Source organism: Balaenoptera acutorostrata, chromosome 7 (genome assembly GCF_949987535.1).
Source record: "Balaenoptera acutorostrata chromosome 7, mBalAcu1.1, whole genome shotgun sequence".
NCBI classification, from domain to species: Eukaryota; Metazoa; Chordata; class Mammalia; order Artiodactyla; family Balaenopteridae; genus Balaenoptera; species Balaenoptera acutorostrata.
Window position 1 is genome coordinate 23,666,938 of NC_080070.1, and position 24,756 is coordinate 23,691,693.

Here is a 24,756-nt window from a genome sequence, read left to right on the forward strand (position 1 = left end):
CCAAAACCAAAAAGCAACAGGGGCAGTGAAAGCAGTTTTTATTCTAAAATACGGTAGGTGATAAATCAAGCAGCTCAGGTATACTATTTCTCCAGACTCAGGTCTCAGGATGTTAGCTGTGTTTACTGGAGCTCTTTCTGGGGCCCAGTGAGTGGTAAACTTGTGCTTTCATGTTACTGTGTCCCAAAGAAAGTGTCACAAGCTCTAGGAGACACAGATACTTAAAATGCCTCCTGCGGGACTTCCCTGGTGGCGCAATGGTTAAGAATCCGCCTGCCAATGCAGGGGACACGGGTTCGAGCCCTGGTCCGGGAAGATACCACATGCCGCGGAGCAACTAAGCCCGTGCCCCACAACTACTGAGCCTGCGCTCTTGAGCCCGCGAGCCACAATACTGAGCCCACGTGTCACAACTACTGAAGCCCACGCGCCTAGAGCCCGTGCTCCACAGCAAGAGAAGCCACCGCAATGAGAAGCCCACGCACTGCAACAAAGAGTAGCCCCCTCTCGCCGCAACTAGAGAAAGCCCATGCACAGCAACGAAGACACAACACAGCCAAAAATAAAATAAATAAACAAAATATAAAATAAAATAAAATAAAATAAAGTGCCTCCCGCTTTGGCTCTATTGCTATACTTAGATCATAGTGCTCCTCCAAATGTTTGTCAAAAGCTCCCCAGAGAATGAGACATTCCTTTGAGGTACATTAATTTTTGCCCTGAGTTATTCTAGACAGTGGGCTGTGCCAGAAAGCCTTCAGGGCCCAACATTAAGAGCCAGAGATACCCTACTTCCTTCCTGTAGAGCTGCAAAGTTGCCCACTCAGGAATTCACGAAACTCTTGCTTCTTAAGGTATTATCTCTTTGGTCTCATTATTCCAATGAGCATCACTGCAAACAATGCCACTTTAGATGGCGAGTTACACTGCCAATCCATAGATGCTCGATGATTCCACTCAGAACATCAGCTGAAGCTGGCCAGCCCCGTAGCATTTTCCTCTTTCCAGATCTGCCCCTCTATATTTCTGCCCATCACATTGCTGAGTATGGCCTAGGGCAGCTCTCCCAAGTACTCATACTCTACGGCAGCAACTTAATACATATACATTTGGTTACAGCTATATTTGTAGTGAAAATGGTATTAGAATGTTGCCATATACAGTATACTTTAAGGAAGTTAAATTTGTGGCACAAAAGATTAATGGATGGTGGTAAAGGGTGGAGAAGTGGGAAGAAGCAGATGAAGAGATTTCTATTCAGAGTAATGACAGGTAATAAATAAATCAGCTTAGGTGTTAACGCTTCTTTGGAATTTCCTATTCTTGAGTCTCAGTGCTTTAGAGTTGTGTTTGCTTGAGCTCTTGCTGTGCTCCCTTTCCATCTTTTGGGAGCCACTGTGTGGTTATCTATGCCTGGATGTCACCATGTCCCAGAGAAAGGCCACAAACTCTAGAAGGGAAAGATATTCAGAGGATGTACAGTTAGCTTCTGTGCTTTTCTGAGAGAGACCCAATACAGCGAGGCCCTTCAAACTGTGGCTATCCTTGTCCCTCTGGCTACCGTGAACCACCTTGGCTTTTCCACACTTTCACACTGTGATGCACTGCATGTGATGCTCCCTTTGAGAGGAACACAACTCCCATCCTTTGCTTCCTGTTCACCCCTCTAGTCTGAGCTCAGGTGAGATTAGGGCCAAGACAACTCCACTGAAAGACAACTCCCTACAGTCCAAGGCTCAGGACCTCTCCTCTGTGTTCCACAGTACCCTGGGCTTGCTTCTACTAGATCCTTATCTGATTGCCATTTTCTCTGATGTGTTTTTCTCTACCACCTACCTGTGTGCTCCTTAAGAGCAAGAATGGTCTTTACTTTCCTCTACCTATAGTATACATAGTGTCTGGCACAGGGCTCAGAAAGCATTTACTTAATGGATAGATGAAGAACATGTTCCTTTATTCATATTTCCCTACTTGCTCTTCAGCATACCTATATTTCAAATAAATTGATATTCATAAATTGATATTCAAAAAAAAACCCACCTAAAATAAGCTGTGCTACTTCAAAACTGTTACATGTGTTGACGGTTCAGTTTAAAATTCATGTCTCTAATGTCTCTGTACTTTGGTTTCTTCTGTTTCTTCTTCTAACAGAAGCACATGTCCTACTATTATCAGATATCATTTCTCTTTCAAATTCAATTTTTCTGACACATAATGCAATTAATATCACCCATACCAACTGGTGGTCTTACCACAGAATAAATTCTCAAATCCATTTGTATTTGTAAATATGCCATCAAAATGGAAATTGTGTATTTTGAAATCAATATATATAGTTTATTTCATATTATTTTGAAATTCTTTCCTTATTCATTTCTAAATGTTTATGTAATTTGTTCTGTGTCCCTAATTAGTTTTAAGTTGCATTAGGTTAGAGATTCTTTTGGTTTCTTTGTAACTACTTAGATTATTCGATATTCTCAGCACACAGAGTACTCAGAGTTGGGAGACCATGTTATTACCAGAAGAGACAGGCCCACAGAAGGTCCTTCTTATAAATGTAACCAATTGCAACTAACTGGATGTTAAATGCAGTATGATCTAATGTAAGAGCTCTCACTGGCAAGGCTAGGATAACAAAATAACCTTAAAACTTCCAGAAGTATAGGTATTGTTTATTTTTGTAAATAACTTTCTGTTCCTTGGAGAAACAATGCTACATACAGGCAGTAGGATGTTTCTACTGAGTCCCCTGATGCAATGCTTTGCTGGCTTGATATGGTCTTATCTGTCCCAAGTCAGTGAGATATTCTGACTAATCACAGTCCTCACGGCTCAAAACTAAGATGCTGACAACCATGTCAACATCTAATCCGAAGGCACATAGAAGCAAACTATAGAATCTAAAACATTTTGCCACTTTCTGAGATAACCTATGCTTCTTTTCTTCATATTTTTGTTTCACTGTAAGTGTGGGAAGGGGTAGAATTTTTTTAATCTGACTGAATTTGGGTATTAGCCAACAGGTTATTTGTATATGTCATTCACACAGTTCCACACAGATGACTTTAAAACGATGTCAGTGTGCTGGAAAAGCCATAGATATATGACTAAGATTTTTGTATCCTTCATATTTTCCATGAACTTTTTGGATACATTGGTTGTATGAAGTTATTCTGCAAAATGGGTTTCAAAGAATTAGTCTCTAGAGAAGTGTTTAAGCAACTCAAAGTTACTTTCTTTAAAAGAGTACCCAGGAAACATTCAGTAGGGAGATACCGAAAATAACTTTGACTAAGTCAAAAAGTAACAAATCCCATAAATGTACCCACCACTGTCTTTGCTACCTCTTTCACACTTCAAGGAGTGTCTGTCCTCTAGTTTTAGTGTTTGGGGACTGACGAATTTTCCCCTCAGCTAATCCATTCTCTTTCATGATGTTTATATACTTTTAAAAGTAAATCTGTTGACTTCTACCTTTCTATACTGGAAAAGCAAAGGGTAGCTCCTGCCCCAAACCCTCCCAGGCTCCCTCACTGGAAACATTCTCTCCTGAAGCTACAGACCACTTTGCAGCCTCTCTGACAGCAGGAACCACAGTTCATTTATGTAGACGCTTCTCTCTCCCTGAGAGCAGGGTTCCTGTGTAAATCAACTCTACACATCTAACACCTCAACTGTAGCACAGCGGGGGGCTCAACACATGCTGGCTGACAGGAGCCTGCTGTATTTCTCTTCACCTTGCTAGCCATGACCCTGTATCAGTTCTCTCCCTTTCCTGAGATGCACAAATGATAGTGACTTTGTGGTGTTCTGAGTGGAAATATTCCATGGTTTTGAACAAGGGTGAGATAATATTTTTAGCTTTATTTCTGATATTGCTCTTTGACATTTGTTGGCTATTTTTCAAATTTCAGAAGTATAACCTTTAGGTGAAAAGTCCACAGTGACTTAACGAACCCTTTCCTGAACTTCACTGATGGCTCAGAGCTTAGACAACATTTTTCTAAATGCGTTACCTGGCTTCAACACTTACACTGTGCCTTTGGGCAAGTCACCTAACCTTTCAGTTTCATCACGTATAAAGCAAAGATGATAACAGAACCTATACTTCCTAGGGTTGAGGAGTGCTTAGTTTACCGAGTGTCAATAAAGGTTAGCTACCTTCCTTTTAAGTTAACATCCCATAATTATCTCAGTTTTGATAGGGAAGGATTTTCCTGTTCTTTTTTTTTTTTTTTTTTTGGCCATGCCACGCAGCTTGTGGGATCTTAGTTCCCTGACCAGGGATTGAACTCAGGCCACAGCAGTGAAAGCGCCGAGTCCTAACCACTGGGCCTCCAGGGAATTCCCAGGAAAGGATTTTCTTGTGAAGTCTTTTCAAAGGCTCATTTAAAATGCAATAAATCATGTCTACTGATTTACAAATATATATATCCCTTCAAAGAATGTTTTAGTCAGCTTTAGCTTTCATGATCTAATTTTTTTCATAAAGTCCAAATATTAAATTCTTTGGGATTCACAGCATAAAAGTACTAAATCCTATGTTACAAAGATACAACTGTAAGTTCCTGACAGTTATACCTGAATCATAAGGATCCATAAATTTCGATTGTTATAATTAACATACACAGAGTAAGCTACTTCGCAAAACTGACATGGTGTGATGTCTTAAACAGTTTAAATAAAACAATGCTACAGACGTGTAGGCTACTTACAGTCTCTTCATCTTCTGGACCCTCCCTCTCCCTCACCTATACATTTGAGTATTTAAGTGGAAACAGACAGAATCCTTTCTTACCTCTCCATCAGCCACAGCAGAATAATTCACTTGGGCAACAGTGACTGTGGTTGGCAATTCTGAAGCATCAGCCAATGTGGCTACTGTTGCCCCTGTACCAACCTAAAGAAAAAACATGGAAAGTGATGTCAGTGGATGGATCCTTCAACCTCTCCTTTACTCAGAAGTTAAGATTCATTTAATCCCAAATTCAGCAGAGGTAATGATTAATATGCCTTGTAATATGAAATGAATTCTTAAAATCACATCTCAGACACTAACATGAGTTTCAGAGTTTTACTTCAACCATATAAGTCACTATGAGAAGCCATCATGTTTCATCATTGGTGCCCAGTGTCAGTCAACCAACTTTCTACTCTCACCCCAATCTGAATTTTAGACGCTCCCTCTATCTACCAACAAATTGTGTTTCACCTCAGAAGTGGTAATTCAGAAGGAATATTTCCTGGCCACTGAGAGAGTGAAATGGGAAAAAAAAAAAAAAAGCCATTTTTACAGTGCTTTGATTTGGAAATGTCCAGAAATGCTATCTATAGCTTTGTATTTAGCAAAATGCAAACAATTTAAAATATTATTCAAAAAATTGAGTTCAGGTAAGAAGATCTTGGGGAGCTGTATAAAATTCATACAAGAATTTATATGAAGACAACTTTCTCGGGCTTCCCTGGTGGCACAGTGGCTAAGAATCCGCCTGCCAATGCAGGGGACACGGGTTCGAGCCCTGGTCTGGGAAGATCCCATATGCCGCGGAGCAACTAAGCCCGTGTGCCACAACTACTGAGCCTGAGCTCTAGAGCCCGCAAGCCACAACTACTGAGCCCATGTGCCACAACTACTGAGGCCTGCGCTCTAGAGCACGTGAGCCACAACTACTGAGCCCACGTGCTACAACTACTGAAGCCCGCGCGCCTACAGCCCATGCTCTGCAACAAGAGAAGCCACCGCAATGAGAAGCCCACGCACCACAACGAAGAGTAGCCCCCGCTCGCTGCAACTAGAGAAAGCCAGCACACAGCAATGAAGACCCAACGCAGCCAAAAATATATAAATTAATTAAAAAAAAAAAAAAAAAAAAAAAAGACAACTTTCTCCAGTCTGAGGTGAGGTGCCCACTGATCTGCCTCAGAAATCACAATCTGGTAACCAGAAGGTTTACTCACCTGGATAAGCGAGACAGTGCCATCAGGGTTACTAAAGGTCTGGACTACGGTCTGTGATGGTACAAGATGGGCTATACTGTGTGTGGTTGTGGCCTGTGTTTGTGTTTGCTGATCTTCAAAAGCATACAAAAGGTCCTCCCGCCCATGCTGTTTATAACAGTTTTTAACTATGGTCCGTAGTGCCTGGGTCCAAGAAACCTGTCATCAAAAGACCAGAAAAGCACATTAAGTCACAAAAAATGTTGGTTATTCAGTTCTACTGTGGAATAAGCAGCTGCTTATTTATCAAACCAAACCAAACCAAACTTGTATGGAGTAACTCTCTCAGGATTATTTCCCACAGACCGATTTGGACATAAAGAAATTCAGCACCAAGTACCAACAATTTCACGCTGGTTTCCTTCCTGATCAAAGTCTGGTTTAACTTTTGGGTTTTCCTGAGGCCAACTGTTAAACTTCTCACAGAAGAGGGTTACTCTTTCGTCAAGAATTTTATTTAAGATTTTAAAAAATATTTATTTATTTATTTGGCTGTGCCGTGTCTGCTGTTGCGGCACGCAGGATCTTCGTTGCAGCATGTGGGATCTTCAGTTGTGGCATGTGGGCTCTTAGTTGCTGCATGAGGGACCTAGTTCCCTGACCAGGGATCGAACCCGGGCCCCCTGCATTGGGAGTGTGGAGTCTTAACCACTGGACCACCAGGGAAGTCCCTTTATTTAAGATTCTCAGTAGATTTTTTTTTTTTTCAAGATGAACCACACCTTTTTTTTTTTTTTTTTTTTAAAGGGAACGCTATTTATTTATTTTAGTTATTTATGGCTGTGTTGGGTCTTCGTTTCTGTGCAAGGGCTTTCTCCAGTTGCGGCGAGCGGGGGCTACTCTTCATCGCGGTGCACGGGCTTCTATCGCGGCCTCTCTTGTTGCGGAGCACAAGCTCCAGACGCACAGGCTCAGTAGTTGTGGCTCATGGGCTCAGTTGCTCCGTGGCATGTGGGATCTTCCCAGACCAGGGCTTGAACCCATGTCCCCTGCGTTGGCAGGCAGATTCTCAACCACTGCGCCACCAGGGAAGCCCCTCTCAGTAGATTTTTAAAGCTAACTGAAAAAAATGAATATGCAGAACAAGTAAGGGAGGACACCTGGTTTAGTCTTTCTTCTTTTTTAAAATAAGTTTCATTATCAGCAGACTTTACTAACCACATCTCTCTATATTTATATTTTCAACAGTGATGCTTGCTAACCAGAAATAAGGACATTTCAAGTCTTCAAAGTGATTAATACCTTTTACTTCAAGTTTTGTTAGTTTTTCCAAGTACCTTATAAAATTAAAACTGCTCCAAAAGGCAACTATATAGAGAGAAGTGTAAATTCACAGACCCATCCCAAGTCTTTACAGTGATGGAGTGATGAATGGGAAAGGCTATAAATCAGAGAATATCAAACCTCTTTTGGGGGATAGGTTTGACTATTACACAAATGTTTTTAGACTTTATAGCATAAGAAGTAGAATAACAAAAATGAGGTGGTTGATTCAGAATGGAAAAGCAATAGGAAACTCAGGCCAGAGGAACCCTCACCCTCTGCTTTTGCTCTTCTGTGCGGACATCGCTCCGAACGTTTGCCCATGGGATATCTTCAGGCCACCAGATGGGCTTGCAGCTTTCTTTACCCCAGCCTGGTTTTCCCCGACCTGTGGAGTACTTCAGCATCTCTGGAATAAATGCCCGAAGCTGGGCCTGGAAAACAAGAGTGTGGTCATCAGCAGTCATGAAAGACATCTGGGATGTGTTTGGGCCTCCCAACCAATTCTAAGATTATAAAACAGAGAGCCTTCCTGGAGGGTTGTGGAGAGTCCCAAAATGTGACTGTGAGAACCGACTGTTTCTCATAGGTTACTATAGCCCCATGGGTGATAGAGAATTATACATATGTTGGTAAAGTACATCTTAAGCTGTATTTCATACACTTGTTCCTATAAGATCAAGAATATCTGCCCCCATGTTTGATTTCCGCCCCCTAAGGTACTATTGATGCTATAGCTTATTTCCCTTCTAGAACGTCCATGCATTTACGGTGTCAAAGTCAACATGTCTTCAACATGTCGTTCTGGAGGTAGCAATCAGAACAATTAGATGAGAGAAATAAGAGGTGAGGAACAGATAAAATCACCACTATTTGTAAATGGTATGACTGTGTATCTGGAAATCCCCAGAGAATAAAATGAAAAAACTACTATAAACAATGAGAATTTGGTAACATGATTGGTCACAAAATATATGAAAATAAATGGGCTTTACTTAATAAAAAGGGAAAATAACCCTAAAACTCTTCTAAAAAGTTTCTAGTAAGATAGTCCAATGTCTGTGAGTCTGACATATAGATATACGTAATGAAGCATGTGTTGATCTTAATGAATTTCATTCAAATTTATTTTACAAATCAAATCCAGACCAGACAGATGTTAAACCACAGAGACAACTACCTTTCTTTATCTCCTGGCATGGTAACCATGCTGTGTGTGTATGTTGGGGGAGAAGGGGAGCCTACTTTGTGAATATTCTCAATTGCTGACAATGATTTTTGGCAAGAGAAGCAGTTTATCAAGTTATAAGCTTCCTCCTCAGACCTACTGCTTTCCTTTGAACCTGGTGGTCTATAGTACACCAGAGATAAGCAGCATCCTTCATCTAAGGACACACTCATACTGCCTCTTAAGACCAAAAGGAGAGGACAATTTTAGCGTGAGTCACACCCAAGGACATGGGCTTGTAGCCGTAAAACAGAGAAAGAGAAAAATAGAAATGGGAATACTTAAGTATTAATAGAGGAAAGAGTACAGCAAAACTTGTATTAAAGAGCCTATTTAAATATCGTGTTCTCATTTAAATACTATTTTACCAGAAGATGACAGAAATTAGTACATAATAGGGAAGCATGAAACCAAATCAGTAATGTTTACCTAATAAAGACAGTTCTTGCTGACAGTACTTACATCGTTAATTCTTGTCCCAAGCCTGCCATTTCACCTCTCTTTCTAAGTACCCCCCCATCTCCCAGACAGTCTCCTGCCTTCATTTTTTTCAGTTAGCTTTAACTCCTCCTATGGTATTATATACTCCGTTATATATTTGGCTCTGTGGCATCAAGCAGCAGGCTAACAGAAATGTATGCATTTGCAAACCCAGGCTATCAGCTGGCTCATGAGGTCACTTCTTCAGTTATTTTAAGAAAGTGCATCGCAAAGTCATTTTTCCCTTTATCCTGGCTTCCTGGGAGTGTCTTTTTCTAGCCTCAGTTATCTAGAGAAGGAAAAGGCTTAATCCTCACACACAATATTTACATTTCTTCATATAAAGAAATAATAGCTTTCTCAGATGCATAAACAAAATAAACTCATACCACAGACTTTTATAAGTCTTCCCCTTTCTTTTAATCCCATTATCAGTCTCCAAAAGGAGAGTTCTATATATCCATGCCCAGCAGAGTGAGGAGATAATGAAATAAGAAGGCCAAATAACTCTAAATTAACAAAAAATGAAAGTTTTTAAAAGATGTTTTATGTGCTAGAATTTCTGGATGGGAAATGTTTCAAAGCCCCAGGAAGAAGACAGTAGAGGCTAATATGAGAGGCAGGAGAAGCGGAAGCAGCACAAAGGAAAGGTTACTTCCACAGGCAAAAACCTCATTAAGTTAAAAAATGGGCCCAGAGTGAAATTAGTAAGTTCCAATTCAGAGTCAGATCTTAGCTTTTTAAAGTACTATCAACTGTACAAAATTTGTCCCTATATCAAACAAGAGGCAAAAAGCACTTTCTACTACAAAAGTTAACTTTTCAAGCCTGTACAGTTTAGAGATGAAGGACAATCTTTGCTTTTAAGTGCAGAGATAATGTGCCTTCACTGAAAGAAGCAATTTTCCACCAGACTATTTTCATACTGTCCCAAATAACTAATGCTAATAAAGGGATATTAATAAGGGGAAATGAGCTGTCCGGTATAGAAAGAGTTAAATGATTCCTTTCCAGAATTCAGCACTGTGCTCTCATTACCAGTTGGATTAATTACTGGTCCCGGAGAGTTTTGGAAACCCAAGCTACTCAATGCGCTTGTTAAGGAAGGTTTGTCTGTAATCCGCAGGGGAGACAATCAACAGGATCAGCAAAGGTAAAGCCTATCCTCTCCGGCTATCCTTTAATTGGGCTGCAACAAGCTTTCCCAGCCTCTCATTCTAATTTAGGGCTCTAGATGGGCTTCAAGTGCCCGGCGTGGTCAGCAAGCCCACCTCAAACCAGCTGAAAGTAGAAAATACCACTCCTTCCAGGGCACACTCAGCAAAGAAAAAAACTATTAAATTCATGCCAGTGGCAATCAATAGTAAAGATTATGTGGAAACCACAGATGGTTTAAAAAAAAGATTTTCTAAAACTCTGAAAGTTTTAATCTGGCCAAAATGAAACAATATTTCTTACTATGCTAGGAATTTTCCACTTGTAAATTTTGTTACTTTGCTGTCCAACAATGCATTATCCTTATATATTCCCAAGTACCCTTCTCCTCCCATTTCCTCTCTCTTTGCTCTGCATGTACCCGAGATGAGGAATTTTGAGGCTCCAGATGTCCATTTAGGTTCAGTAACCAAGAAAAGGCCTTTCAAACCAAAATGTTTGCCAACTCCATATCTACTGAAGAGATCAGAGAATATGTAACAGATTTAAAGAGAAGGTTGCTAAAATCAAACCACACTGAAAGGTGATGTTTTCTATACCCTACAGGAAAACAGCAATGTAGCAGGGAAGGAAAAGTGAAGAATTTTCAGACTGTGGCTTCATTACTGTAATTTAAAATTATGAACTTCCAGGTTGACAGTCCCAATCATACTCAAATGGATATTTAAAGGGCATTAGAAAATAAAAGCAAAATGATTTTTTTGCTCACTTTTGGGAATTATTTGTACCGCTGACCTCTGTTCATAGAGATAATGAAAGTGGCTTTCCTTACTAGAAACACCAGTCCTATATCCCCATGTTCCCTAGTAGTGCCAGCAGAAACACTGGTTTCTCTTAATCGCATTCTCCCATAAAACACATTCCCATAAAAACATGGGAAGAACAAGTTTGGAAGGAAAGATAAAATTAGAGAATTCAAGGGACAGCCAATGAAGACACTCCTCTCTCAAGCCAACACTTCTGCTTCTCTATCTCCACACCCCATCTACCCATTACATTGTCTCCCTCCCATTAATCAAAATGCTCTTAAAATTCTACCTTCTCTTTGAAGGAGTCTCAGATTAGTCAGTTTCTGCTACCTTATCCTAGTTGTACTCTTTTGTATAAAAATTTAAATAACACAGATAAAGTCAAAGCTCTCTTTTTGATCTACCCTTCCCCAATCTAGTCACCTGTCCAGAGGCATCAATTTGATGAACATCCTTTCTTACAGGCCAAATTCTATGCATTTACATAAATACATGCTGGAAAGGAAGTTTTATGTGATGAAAGAAAACACATGTATTCACATATTTTAGTATAACTCACTTTTTCTACTCAACATTTTGCCATAGAGATCTTTTCACAGTAGAACAACTAGAATAATCTCATTTTTAAAGAAACAGTTGCTTAGTATCCACAGTATAGATTTTTCCATTTTATTTAACCATTCTCCTATTGATAAACATTTAGGTTGTTTACAGTGCTTGTACATGCTTCTTTGAACACACCTGTGAGTATTTCTCTAGCAGAAAAGTGGAACTGCTGGTTAAAGTGTATATGCGTTTTAACATTTTAATAGATACTGCCTAACTGTCCTCCTAAAAGACTGTCAGTCCTATTCCCACCAATGGTACAGAACAATACCCATTATTTCAAAACCTCCCTTCACACGTTAAAAAAAAAAAAAAAAGCTTTAAATCTTTAATTTGTTTTCATGTTTTTCCTTCATTTTGCTTCCAAAAGGAAATGAGAGCATAGCTCTGTCACCTGTATATTGTCCACAGCCTCTAGGCTGGGGCAGGTCCTGACCCCTGCCTGCCGGCTGCCTCGAGGGCACAGGGCGCCTGGGGGTTCAGGTGCAGCCCCAGGGGTCGCCTTCACATTTCTTAATTACCCTGCTTTCTTATTTTGGCTCATCGGATGTTAGGGAAATGATTTAATTTTCATTACTAGTGAGGCTGAGACTCTTTTTATATGTTTACTGCTTATTTTTCCTTTTTACAACTGTTCATAATGCTTTGCTTATTTTTCTAATTATCTTTTTTCTTATTAATTTGAAAGAAATATTAATCTGTTCTAGATATTCTGTCATATAATATGCAACTATTTTTCCCTAATCTAGTTCTGTCCTGAATATGGAATTTATATGCGTGCTCCCTTCTCTTGGTATTCCTGAATATACCCCTTAATTATTTTACTCTCAAAATATGCTGTGTTCTATTATATTCCCTTAATCTCATCCTGCTTACCTGACATTTACAAAATGTGGAATGGCATCATATACATAAACACTTTTTGATCATTTTAGACAGTAAGAAAAGCCTACTCTGCACATAGATTCTGACACAACAGTAGGAGAAACATTTGGGAGCTGTGATCTACAACAGTGGTTCTCAAAGTTGGCTGCACACTGGAATTGCCTGGAGAGTTTAAACACTGCAGAAGCCTGTATCTCATCCCCAAAGATTCTGACTTAATTGGTCTGGAGTGTGGCCTGGGCACTAGGATTTTAAGTTCCCCAGGTGGTTCTACTGTGCAGCCAGTTTAAGGACCACTGAACTAATTTAAATACTTTTTATCCAGCCCTTCCTCTTTAAAAAAATTTTTTTAATTGTTGTAAAATATACATAACATGAAATTTACCATTTTACAATGTACAATTCAGTGGCACTAAGTACATTCACAATGTTGCACAACCATCACCACTATTTCCAGAACTAATTCATCATCAAACAAAAACTCTGTACCTATTAAACAATAATTCCCCATTTCTACTTCCCCCAACCCCTGGTAACATCTATTCTACTTCGTCTTTATGAATTTGCTCATTCTAGATACCTCATGTAAGTGGAATCACAAAATATTTGTCCCTTGTGTTTGGTATATTTCACTTAGCATAATTTTCTACTCTTTAGGTAGAAGAGGCCAGATCTATGCTTTTTCAAAACAAAACAATACTCAAAAAACCTAAACTGATAACTGATGAATGTTTTCTAAGTAAAACATGTCAATCCCTGTGAATAATTTCTTTCAAAGAAACAGTCACTGTGTTGAGTGCTTCTGAAGGTTTCCCCTGAAAACTTGTGAAGAATTACTATCCTGTTGCATCATCACTCCAAGGGAATATTAAAGCAACAAAGATTGCCCCAGTGAGAGTAAGAGGAGGGCAATAAGTTCAAGGGAGGAGAGGAAAGGGAGAGGGGGAAAAGGAGTGGATTTTAACCAGTAATACCGGACTGGTCTTTCCAGAGATATTTTTTCTATAATTATATTCTTTGCCTGGATCTCTTCTAACACAAATTCCAAAAAGATTAACAACCTCCCAAGAACAAGAGACTACCATAGGACTCAAATGTGGTAAAGAACATAACTGATTTTCCACTAGCAAAATCATAATTATTGCTTAAAGACTCTACAAGAAACAATATAAGTCCTTAAACTCAAAAAGTAGTCTGTCGTAGAGAATGGACTTGAGGACACGGGGAGGGGGAAGGGTAAGCTGGGACGAAGTGAGAGAGTGGCATGGACTTATATACACTACCAAATGTAAAACAGATAGCTAGCGGGAAACAGCTGCATGGCACAGGGAGATCAGCTCGGTGCTCTGTAACCACCTAGAGGGGTAGGATAGGGAGGGTTGGAGGGAGACGCAAGAGGGAGGAGATATGGGGATATATGTATATGTATAGCTGATTCACTTTGTTATAAAGCAGACACTAACACACCCTTGTAAAGCAATTATACTCCAATAGAGATGTTAAAAAAAAAACACAAAAAAGTGTAGTCTGTGACTCAGCAGCATTGGCATCACCTAGAGGTTAGAAGGCAGAATCTCAGGTCCCACTCCAGTCCTACTGATTCACAATCTGCATTTAAACAAACAAGACTCTCAGGTGATTCCTATGCATACTGAAGTTTGAGAAGCACAATTTAGCCCATCCTCTGGTCTCTGGTCTGAAGTATCCAAGAAAATTTTGCTGACCTGGCTTTCAAAATCTCTGAAAAAGATGACTTCATTATTTCATTGTAAATGGGATTGCAGAATCTATACCATATTAATGATTTCTTCTCCTAAGCCTTTTCTCAACCTCCTTCAATTCTTACACAAAGAGGCAGACAGAAATGGGATAAGTTCTAGCCACTAGCCACTATTCTTAAAGGTGCCTAGAAATTCAAGTTTTCATTTTTTCACTAAAAATACTACAGAGCTATGTGTTTTTTACCACATACACCGAAAAAGACTTTCTCAGAATCAAGATATATTTATAATAGTAAAAACAGAAGCTTTTCAGATAAACATTTTATTTACTCATATAGAATTATACTTTTACCCAAACCAAAAACCAACAAGCAAAACACAACAAAAACCACAACTACAGACCCGCTTCCTGAAAGAATCAGGACATTCAGCTCACACAGAATGTAAGATACTATGTTATATGTAACTTCAACCTGTTGCAGAAGACAATTTTGATAGTTGCTGGAGCAAGTCAAGAAATTCTTTTACAACAGTAACTGTCCCGTGTAGATTACCAGAGATATTCAGTCTGAGCGATGATGGCAGTATAGTTTTATTGAAAAAAAAGAGAGGGAGAGAGAGTAACGGGGGGCAGGAGGAGACAGAGAGGCAGAAGAAAGCACTGCCAATATGGACTCCACCCTAAGTTCTATGTGTTTGTCACTAGCTTGCTTCATAGGTTGCTTCCTCTCTTTATGCCTCAGTTTTTTAATACATTATGACCTGTGTTGTCCACCTCACTGCTGAGCAAAAAAAAAAAAAAAAAAAATCTAGGTTCATTAACTTTCTCTAAGTGAGAAATGGTATGTTCAGATTATTCAAAAGTTAATATAGGTAACGTATATAACTAGTATTAATAATTAGTAATAATACCTTTGTGTGATTCCTTAGTTTTCAAAGTACTTTCCAATATAACATCTCATTTTTTCTTCCTCCAACTCCATAAGGTAGATGGGCAGGTATTATTCTCACTTTCATAAGATGAAACTGAGAACCAAGGCTACTATGTAGTAGAACGGGGATTTAAAGACTAGATCTTCCAGCTAACTTCCTAATTTGTAAAGAATTAAAATAATGGGACACATAACTTTAGAACAATATTGAATATAATTTACTCTCTTTGGATGATTCAGAACTCATCTTAGGATCGTATATGGAATTATACTTGTAAATTAGGGTCATCAATATAAACACTAGTCATCTCCATAGCATTCAGCGCAGATAAGATGATTAAGAGAGCTGTCTGGTTAACCCAAAGTCCATCTCTATTCCAGTGCACTTTTATAATTCTGGAATTTTATCAGTTCAAGGAAGTCATGAATTATCCATATGGTTTCAACTCTAGAATTGGTGTCCACTTAAACTTACATTGTCCTTTATGGCTACAGACCATATCTGAGCTCTTCCTCCTTGACTATAATAGAAATTACACACACACACTCTCTCTCTCTCTCACACTGGAGAGCAAGGGTTAAATGAGATACTCCTGTAAAGAACTTAGTGTTGTGCCTTCCAACACACAGTAGCTACAGAAGAGAAAAATAAGAGAGAAAGAGAGAGAGAGAAAAGAGTTGACATCTTCACTGGAACGTTAAAAAATCATTGGACAAAACAAAGCAGAAACATCATCAAACTAACACTTTAAAAGATTCAATCTGGGGTTTCTATGGTTATAAAAGAAATTCATGCTTATTAGACAAAGACACTGAAAATCACCCATAATGCCACCACACATATATAATCACTGTTAATATATTGGTGTATATCCATCTAAAGTTTCACACACACTCACACACATACAGGCAAGTTTCGTGTGCATGTTTTAAACAAATGAGATCAACTAACTCAATCTTGTATTCCCTGGGGGGGGGGGGGGGGAATCTACCCGCCCCCGCCCCAAGTAGAAGAAAACAAACAAAAATAAAGCCCTAAACCCCTCAAATTAGAGTACATAAGAAATGCTATTTTATAACTAGTTTTTAATTTAATATACCACAGTATTATTCTACTGCAATAGAGAGCAAAATCATCATTTTTAGTGTCTAATATTTCACTGCACAGTCACTTCTAGTCTCTTTTTTGGGCTAAGCTGCTCTTGCCATGTAAATTCTAAACACCACTATTATAATTTATTCAATCACACTGTTCTCAGATTTTCCTATTGTAAACAATGCCATGAGCATACATCTTTATTTACTTGGAGGGCATGACATGCACATTTAAAATTTTGACAACCTGCCGTCTGGAAAAATTGTACCAATGTATATTCTATTGATGATGCTTTATATTCCCATAACCTTGCCTATCTAGGTTTGGTTTGAAATAGAACCCTGCTTTTACTACCATTAATAGTGAAAGGTTTTAGGATCCATAAGTTAAAAAAAAAAAAAAAAAAAAGAGGTGTTTGGCTAACATTAAGAAGAAAGCAAATATTTGAGGAAAACAAAATAAAACACAATTAAAAAAAAAAAAGGGTTGTGGGGGTAGGAACCCCAGGATCCAACTCCTCAGAAATTCCCGTTCAGCTGGGAGCTGGGTTCTTCATCACCCTGCTCACTCCTCCTCACCATGTTTGTTTTATTTGTTATGTGTTATTTTTTACTCATCCTGTGGTGAGATGGGTAAGGAGGGAATGTACAACAATAAAGAAGATGCATGCTTCCAACAAAGTACCCCTGAGACTAACTCATGACTTAGTACCAGCTTCCCTTGGAGATACCACTGCACCAAGCTCTACTGAGTGCATATTTCATAAAAATGGAAAACAATAGTTTTAAATGTTTTACCTCCAATGTGATAATTAAACTGTTTGCTCTGACTTCTGTGACAGTCCCCAAATTTTCCTAATTATCAGTAGCCATGATTTAATATAATAAAAACCTCAGATTATTTCAACCTAACACACCAAATGTGACAAAGAAGCAAAACATGCCCATCACAGGAGAGGAGTTTACCTAAACATAGTGCACTCCTTCTCCTTAATGACGACTCCTTACTTCTGATTAAGTAAGCTTCTTAATCAGAAGCTTAGTTAGCTTTAGATGTACTTTATATCTGAGATAGAGAGTAGATTCTGTACATTAATCAGATAAGATTCACTTTATGTTTTCTTTAACCAGTCAGAATGGTCCTAGGGATAGAATAACAGCAGGTATGAAATGACAGGAAAAAAGTTTGGATAATGCTTTCCTTTGGAACCATTATCCAGAGATACTTCAAGTGTCCACAGAAAGATCTGTGAATCCAACAATCAAAAGATTACAATTCAGCATTATATTTATAAAATACTGCATTACTTCAAACCAAGTTGTTAGTTCAGACTTAGATAAAAATAAAGTGTCATCTCTTGAGCTGCAGCATCAATGTCTGCACTGAGTGAACACCCACTCAGGAGACTTGTGATCCAGTTACCCACTACCCTGGATTCATTTCTGCTCTGCCTCTTAGGTCATTTACTGAACAGATATTGACTGAGTACTACAGTCGCCCCTAGGTATCTGCAGGGGATTGGTTCCAGGACCCCACCACAGATACCAAAATCTGAGGATGCTCAAGTCCCTTATATAAAATGGCACGGTATTTGCACATAACCTACACACATCCTCCCATATACTTTACACCATCTCTATATTACCAAAATACCTAATACAATGTACATGCTATGTAAATAGGTGCAGCGCTGCAAATTTAAGTTTTGCTTTTTGGAACTTTCTGCAATATTTTTCCCCCAATATTTTTAATCCGAGGCTAGTTGAATCCACAGATGCAGAACCCACGGATATGGAGGGCCAACTGCATTTAGAATACAGATATTGTCTGGTGCCAGGCAGCTGCACTGGACAGCAGTGAAGAACAGAACTAAGCCCTTGCTCTCAATTCTAGCTGAAGAGACAGACCACACAGAAGTGTAAATGTTAACAAATAAGATAATTTCAGGTAGTGGTAAGTGTTACAAAGACAATAAAATAGGGGATGTACTAGGCTGTAACTTGGTGGTGAGGAGAAAGCTTCATTAGATAGGATAATCAAGAAAGGCTTGTCTCAGGAGGTGATATCTGAGTTAGACTTTGAATAAGATAAGGTCAATCATGCAATGATTTGGGAAAACAATGTTTCAGGCAGAGGAAATAGCAAAAGTAAAAGAAAGAGCTTGGAGAGTTTGACAGGAAGAAAGAGGGTGAGTGTGGCCAGAGCACAGTGACTGAGGGGGAGAATGAGAAATGAGGTTGGAAGAGGCCAGGTTAATATAGGGTCTCAGAGGCCATGGCAGAGTCTAATTTGATTCTAGGAATAGTGGAAAGCCATTAAAGGGCTTAAACAAGAGGGTGATATTACCTGATTTAAGTTTTTTTTTTTTTTTTTTAATTATTTATTTATTTATTTATTTATTTATTGGCTGTGTTGGGTCCCCGCTTCTGTGCGAGGGCCTTCTCCAGCTGCGGCGAGCGGGGGCCACTCTTCATCGCGGTGCGCGGGCCTCTCACCATCGCGGCCTCTCCCGTTGCGGAGCACAGACTCCAGACGCTCAGGCTCAGCAGCTGTGGCCCACGGGCCCAGCTGCTCCGCGGCACGTGGGATCCTCCCAGACCAGGGCTGGAACCCGTGTCCCCTGCATTGGCAGGCAGACTCTCAACCACTGCGCCACCAGGGAAGCCCCCTGATTTAAGTTTTTTAAAAAATCTCTGGTGGCTCTGTAGAGCGTGGACTGCAGCAGAAAGGAGATCAATAGAACTGATCAATGTAAACAGTCTATGCATGAGATGCTAAAGGCTTGGGCAAGGGTGGTGATGGGAACTGAGAAGAATGGTCAGACTCAGAATACATTTCAGACATGAAATGACATGACTTGCTAATGAATTAGATGAGGTTTGTGTGGGAGTGAGGGCAAAACCAAGGATTACTCCTATGCTGGGACCTGAGCAACCAGATGGGCCGTGGTGCCATCAGCTGGCGTGAGGCATACTAGGGGAGGAACACATTTGGAGTGGAGAGTGGGGGCAGTCAAAGGTTCTGTCTCAGGCGTGTTAGGTACTGGAGATCTAACAGTGGTATAAGCCGGGGTACAGACAGCATACGGATGGGATATAAAGCCCACAGGACAGGATGAGTTACTTGGAGAAAAACTACAGATAGAGCCCTGGGACTTGCCAGTGTTGATCAGGTGAAAAGAGGAAGAGGAGCCAGCACAAGAGCTGAGAGGGGGCACCCGGTGAGGTAGGAGGATATTCAGGAGAGGGTGGGGTACAGAAACCAAGAGAAGAAAGTATTTTTAGAAGGAAGGAGTAATCAACTATGTTAAATGCTGCTGGGAAGTCTGAATAAGATAAGGAAAGAAAACTCACAACTGGATTTAAAGCCAGAAGTATTAATAAAGGAATAAGGTAGAAAGATATGTTATAAAAAAGGCATTTGATCTCGATCAAGCTATCACTTTTAAAGCTAAAAAAACTTATAAGGGACAGTCTCAGCAAAATCCCTGAGGGATGTTGATTTATCAGGCTAAGTACATTTTGACTTCCCCTCTCAAAGGGAGAGGAGGAAAGCAATGACTCAGGAGGGTGTCCTTCTGAGTTTTCCATTCTTACTCCCTGCAGAAGCGAGCCTTCCTTGGCAATAGTGTGGTGGCATTCAGAATGTATATGGAAAGAGGAGCAGCTCAGCCCAAGAAAGACTGAAAGTTCACTTGCCCCCTGACTGTGATTCATCAAAGTCCTGACAGTCTCCTGCCCAAACCAACTCCAGCTAAAAGTTTCTTTATCTAACCCAAGGGCCCAAGTGAAAGGAAAAAACTGCCAACAGAAGTAGAAGACCATATCCACGCCCTCGGCTGGAGCATTCTCCTGGCACTACATTTTCTTTTCCAAGGCTGCTACTGTTTCACTATCAGACTCCAGCCTGTGTCTCACTCTGGTGGTATATCACTGAGGACAAAACTAAAAAAAGTGATCTGAGGCCCGCCCACACCTGTGCCACCTCACTCCCTGCCCCTTACCTGAGTCATTTTGTCCACAGAGACTGGAATTCCATCGATGGTGAGAGGCGGCAGCTCTGAGTTAACCTCCTGTGGCGCAGGGGCGTGCTCTGCCAGGGCAGACTCCAGGTCTTCTAGGATCATGCTCTTGTACTTACGCACCTGCAGGGAATTAAAGGCAGAAGTAAACAAGATGCCCAACAACCAGGGAGGGTTGGTGCCAAGCAACCAGAGAGCGGGTGGGGCTGGCCTCCCTCAGCCATTGCAGAGCCCTAAGAACAAACACGTCTACAACTAGCAGATAAAAATACCCGCTGGCCCCAAAGACATCACATTGTACAGAATTAAATGAAAAGATGATGAAATTACAGGTAACAATTGTAGAAAGAAACCAGAGGAAAAAAGTTTTACAGAAATACCGCTCCTCAGTTAAAATCACCTTTTCTCCGTAAATGCTAGCCCCAATACCTGTTCCAGATTTAACAGGAATGGCATTCATTATTCTGCATTTCCCAGGCCATTTGATAAAACCTAGCTATGGCAGTTAATTACCAAAATCATTTTCAAGATCACCGAGGCCTTATGTCTCTGAAACTCTAAGAAACCTTTTTGAAACTTTCCTATGCCGTTACTTTCCTGCAAAGCTAGACTACCAAACAAATAGGAGATTCAAGTGTACAGGAGGCTGCACTGAAAGGCATCAGAGAAAAAAACCAAGCTGGGTGTCATAGGTGTCACTATCAGCAAGGCCCAGGGCCAGAGAGAGCACCACAGGTCAAGTCCTCCTCCTTTCTGGTACTCCCTGGTGACAGAGGTGAACCTCAAACCCCTGATGCGTCTGTAACTCTGACAAGCCCAGGTCTGAAGCAGATACTGTTACTCTGACTCCATTCCTTCCACTGCCGGTGAAAGGTCTCTCAAAAAACAGAACTTAACAGCAGCACATTGTACATGTACACATTCTTCTATCATGAGCAGAAACGGTAGACAGACACTGGATCCTACCACCACCAATAATGGGTTCATTCACTTACAAGAATACACAAGGGGGATGAGGATACCTTTGGGGATAACAAAGAAGCCATGGAATTATAGAAATGTGACAAGATGGGATAGAAAATTAACTTGCTTTCAGGGCTCAGGCCATTATCTTAGAAAAAAAGGGTAAGAGAAAATGAGGTTTACCCAGAAGTTATGACAATGTTTGAGTCCTGGGTTTTCTGCTAAGTGGACTGAACTCCAATCACCACACACTTCCTTATAAATATCTCACTATGAAGATTAAAAGAGAAAGATTCCCATACTCAACCTCAAGCATATGGAAAAGTAAAAATTATTGTTGGCTACGATGTACAACTTTTACAGAGTTTTCCAAATAGATCGACAATAAAAGTGATGAAAGAAAAATAGTGCAAACGTGTAGAATCATTATTATCTCTAGAGATTCAATTTTATCCTAAAAGAGAAAGTTTCAAAAATTACTGCTGATATATTTATTGTAACAAAACAGCTGTGTTGTCATGGCATCTTTAAGGATACATATTTTCTGATTTCTAGGTTTCTATATCCTAAGTAGAGTTTTTACACTACCAACTCACAGAAAAACTGAGTAAGCCTACTTTATGGTCTTTGAACTTTAATGTATCAGGTTAAATCATTATATTAGCATGTATTCCCATAGTAGGAGTGAATGAAAATAATATGAGCAAATTTCATTGTGCAGAAACACCTGGCATTCAAAGACAAAAAATCATTAGATTATTACTATTATTACATTATTAGCTAGTTTCAAACAATTTCAGCCATTTGTATGGGTCAGCAGAATTCTAGGAATTCAGATCCAGGCATTTTGCTATACTTACCCGTGCTATATAATTCCTTAAAAAAATCTTGATTAAAAAAAAAAAGAAGAAGCTGGTAGAGCATCCCTCAGAGTAATTTACAACTTCAGGTGTGACCACAATATTTCTAAGTCTGCTTAGCAAAGTTAACTAACTTTCCCAGAATTAAAAAGCTAGGGCTTCAATTCTACCTGATCTATCAATCCTGAGATGAACCCCCACCCCCGCCACATTTATCATTCCTCTGAAATTGGAATACATGTTAAAATTGCTGTAGACCAGGTGTTATGGGGCATAGCAGTCACTGACTGCACATATGTGAACATGGCTGTTATCCCTGGAGGCATGACTGTAATCCCTGGCCTTTTAAATCAACAAACCATTTAGCACCATTTCAGAAAGGAATGTGAGTCTTGGTTGTGGTCTGATAACTTACTTCCCCAGTGATCCTTCTGGTAAGACCAAAAAGCACCAGCATCAAACTTGTCACAGCTTGGAAAAAGTCTCAGAGACAACAGTAGAGCTTTTTTTAAAGAAATGAAGCACCACCCATGCTCTTCATGGCATAGAGGACAATATTACATGAAACCACACATACAATGATGACTCTGAAGCAGGAAGTAATCCAGAAGAATTGGACTGTGAGTGCGAAAAAGTTTTAGGAATAGCTAAAAAAAAATTCAGAAATAGGAAATTTATTTCACTTACATTTTCCTTTTTATGTATTTACAAAAGCAGTATGATTAAAATCTGTATCTAAGTAAGCCTGAAAGAGCTCTTTCAATAAGTATAAAATAAAAATTCTAAGTGATAATAAGCATTGTGTCAGAGTTTGTCATTTTTTTTTTGTACTACATAAATAATGGTGCATCTTATAATTGATGGTATCATAGATATGATGAAATACAGGTTTGTTTGTTTTCCAACTTCCACCTTCTATTCAAAAAACCACAGCTAAAGCCTTTGTCACTTCACACCAATATGTCGCTGTCAACTAACTTGTTTCACAATTAAAGTTAAAAATCACTTAAAAACAAAATCAGATGGTCTGCCTACCAATCTCTCCTCCCCCAATTCATCCTCTATGCTGCTGCCATTTTAAATTTCTTAAACACTGATAAATTATAATGAAATACCATTTATTGAACACTTGCTATGTGTCATGTACTGCATACATTATTCAATTAATTCTCACATAATTCTATAAAGAAACTACCATTATACCCATTTTGCAGATAAGAAAATTCAGGCTTAAGTAACTTCCCCAAATTATATAGCTAGTATATAGGAATATAGCAGAAAATCAAACTAATTTTTACATAGCTTCAAAGCCTCTATGTTCAGCCACTTCACTATCATTTATCTTTTTTCTCAAAAATACTCCTACAGTTCCCCACTTCTTATAAGATGAAGTCCAAACTTCTCAGTCTTGCATTTCAACTGTTCTGATCATTCCCTACTTTCCCAATACTCTCCACTAGGGCCACCAGGTACAGTTGTGCATGCCCAGCTCTGAGAACTATGTGAATAGCACCCTCCTGAGTTCCCAGCGCATAACCCAGAGTCCTACTGGGCAGCTTTGCTCACCATCCTCCCTCTTTAGCTGGCCATCCTCCTCACTAACTTTTGCATCTAGCAAGTTCTTTTCTGTCTCTGGGTCTTTAATTCTGCTTCTTATCCAAATATTATCCATCTTTCAAGGCCCAACTCAACTTCCACTTTCTCTGAGAAAACTTCCCAAGTGTTCTTGCCATAATTCTCTTACTCCTTTAAACTCCTACAGATTCAAATACTCATGTGTCACTTACATTGTTATTTCCAGGGTACACTTGTACACAACTAGTGTTATGACATCACTGAGCACAGGAACCAGGTATTTTGTTTATTTTTAAAATACATATTATGAAACATTTCACATATTCAGACATGTACAGATAATACATTAACAAACATCTTCATAATTAACAGAGATGAGAGCATTTAGGGTGTTTACAGGAGCCATTAGAGTTCTGGGCACAGAACGTGCTTGTTGAGGATTTAGGAATTGGATGCTACAACCGTTAAGGTCAATGGGCCTTCAGTGAGGTTGCAAAAACAGTCCCAGACAAGATATCATAATTCTTTTGCATACTCAAAGCTTTTCTGGATAAAAGAGGAATCTTCAGGAAGGTCTCAAAAAAGATTTTTAAAATTATTTTTTACCTATGAGCCCCTCTGAGATTAAAAATATATTGTCATCTGAGGTATATAACAAAGAGATGCTCAAGTGCAAAGCTGCCTTCAGACTTGTGATCCTGAAGCATGCCTGGCACAGACCCAGGCCACAGGCTGTGGCCCATGAAATCTGTTGGCTTCATTCTGTTCTCTATTCAGTCCCAATGTCAGCCTCTTCCCTCTCCTGCCTCAGTCCAGATCTCAAGTTTTCCCCTTGCCCCCTGGATCCCTAGTTTTGAACCTTGAAACCTCAAAGGACTTAGATGGATGGAATCCTTATCTCGTACTTTGTATCTAACAGTGTTAGTTATTTGTTGAATAAGTTAATAAACAAACAATAGGGCTTTTCCTTTACTAATTTTTAAATATGCTTCCAGATTTCATGTTAACCTGAAGCCATTTTTTAAAAACCTATCTAAGGGCTTCCCTGGTGGCGCAGTGGTTGAGAATCTGCCTGCTAATGCAGGGGACACGGGTTCGAGCCCTGGTCTGGGAAGATCCCACATGCCACGGAGCAGCTGGGCCCGTGAGCCACAATTGCTGA

General features: G+C 39.6%; 1 protein-coding gene across 12 annotated transcripts in view; it reads right to left on the reverse strand.

Annotated features, from left to right (window-relative positions):
• The window catches only part of NRF1 (nuclear respiratory factor 1), a 133,900-nt gene that overhangs the window by 42,231 nt on the left and 66,913 nt on the right, over positions 1–24,756 (reverse strand). For all 12 annotated transcript variants that reach the window (XM_057549770.1, XM_057549768.1, XM_057549775.1 and 9 more), the window contains 4 exons: positions 20,179–20,319; positions 7,539–7,697; positions 5,962–6,159; positions 4,802–4,903 (listed from right to left, as the gene is read on the reverse strand). In XM_057549770.1, the coding sequence (XP_057405753.1) occupies positions 4,802–4,903; positions 5,962–6,159; positions 7,539–7,697; positions 20,179–20,319 (600 nt within the window). The remainder of the gene's footprint in view (positions 1–4,801; positions 4,904–5,961; positions 6,160–7,538; positions 7,698–20,178; positions 20,320–24,756) is intronic.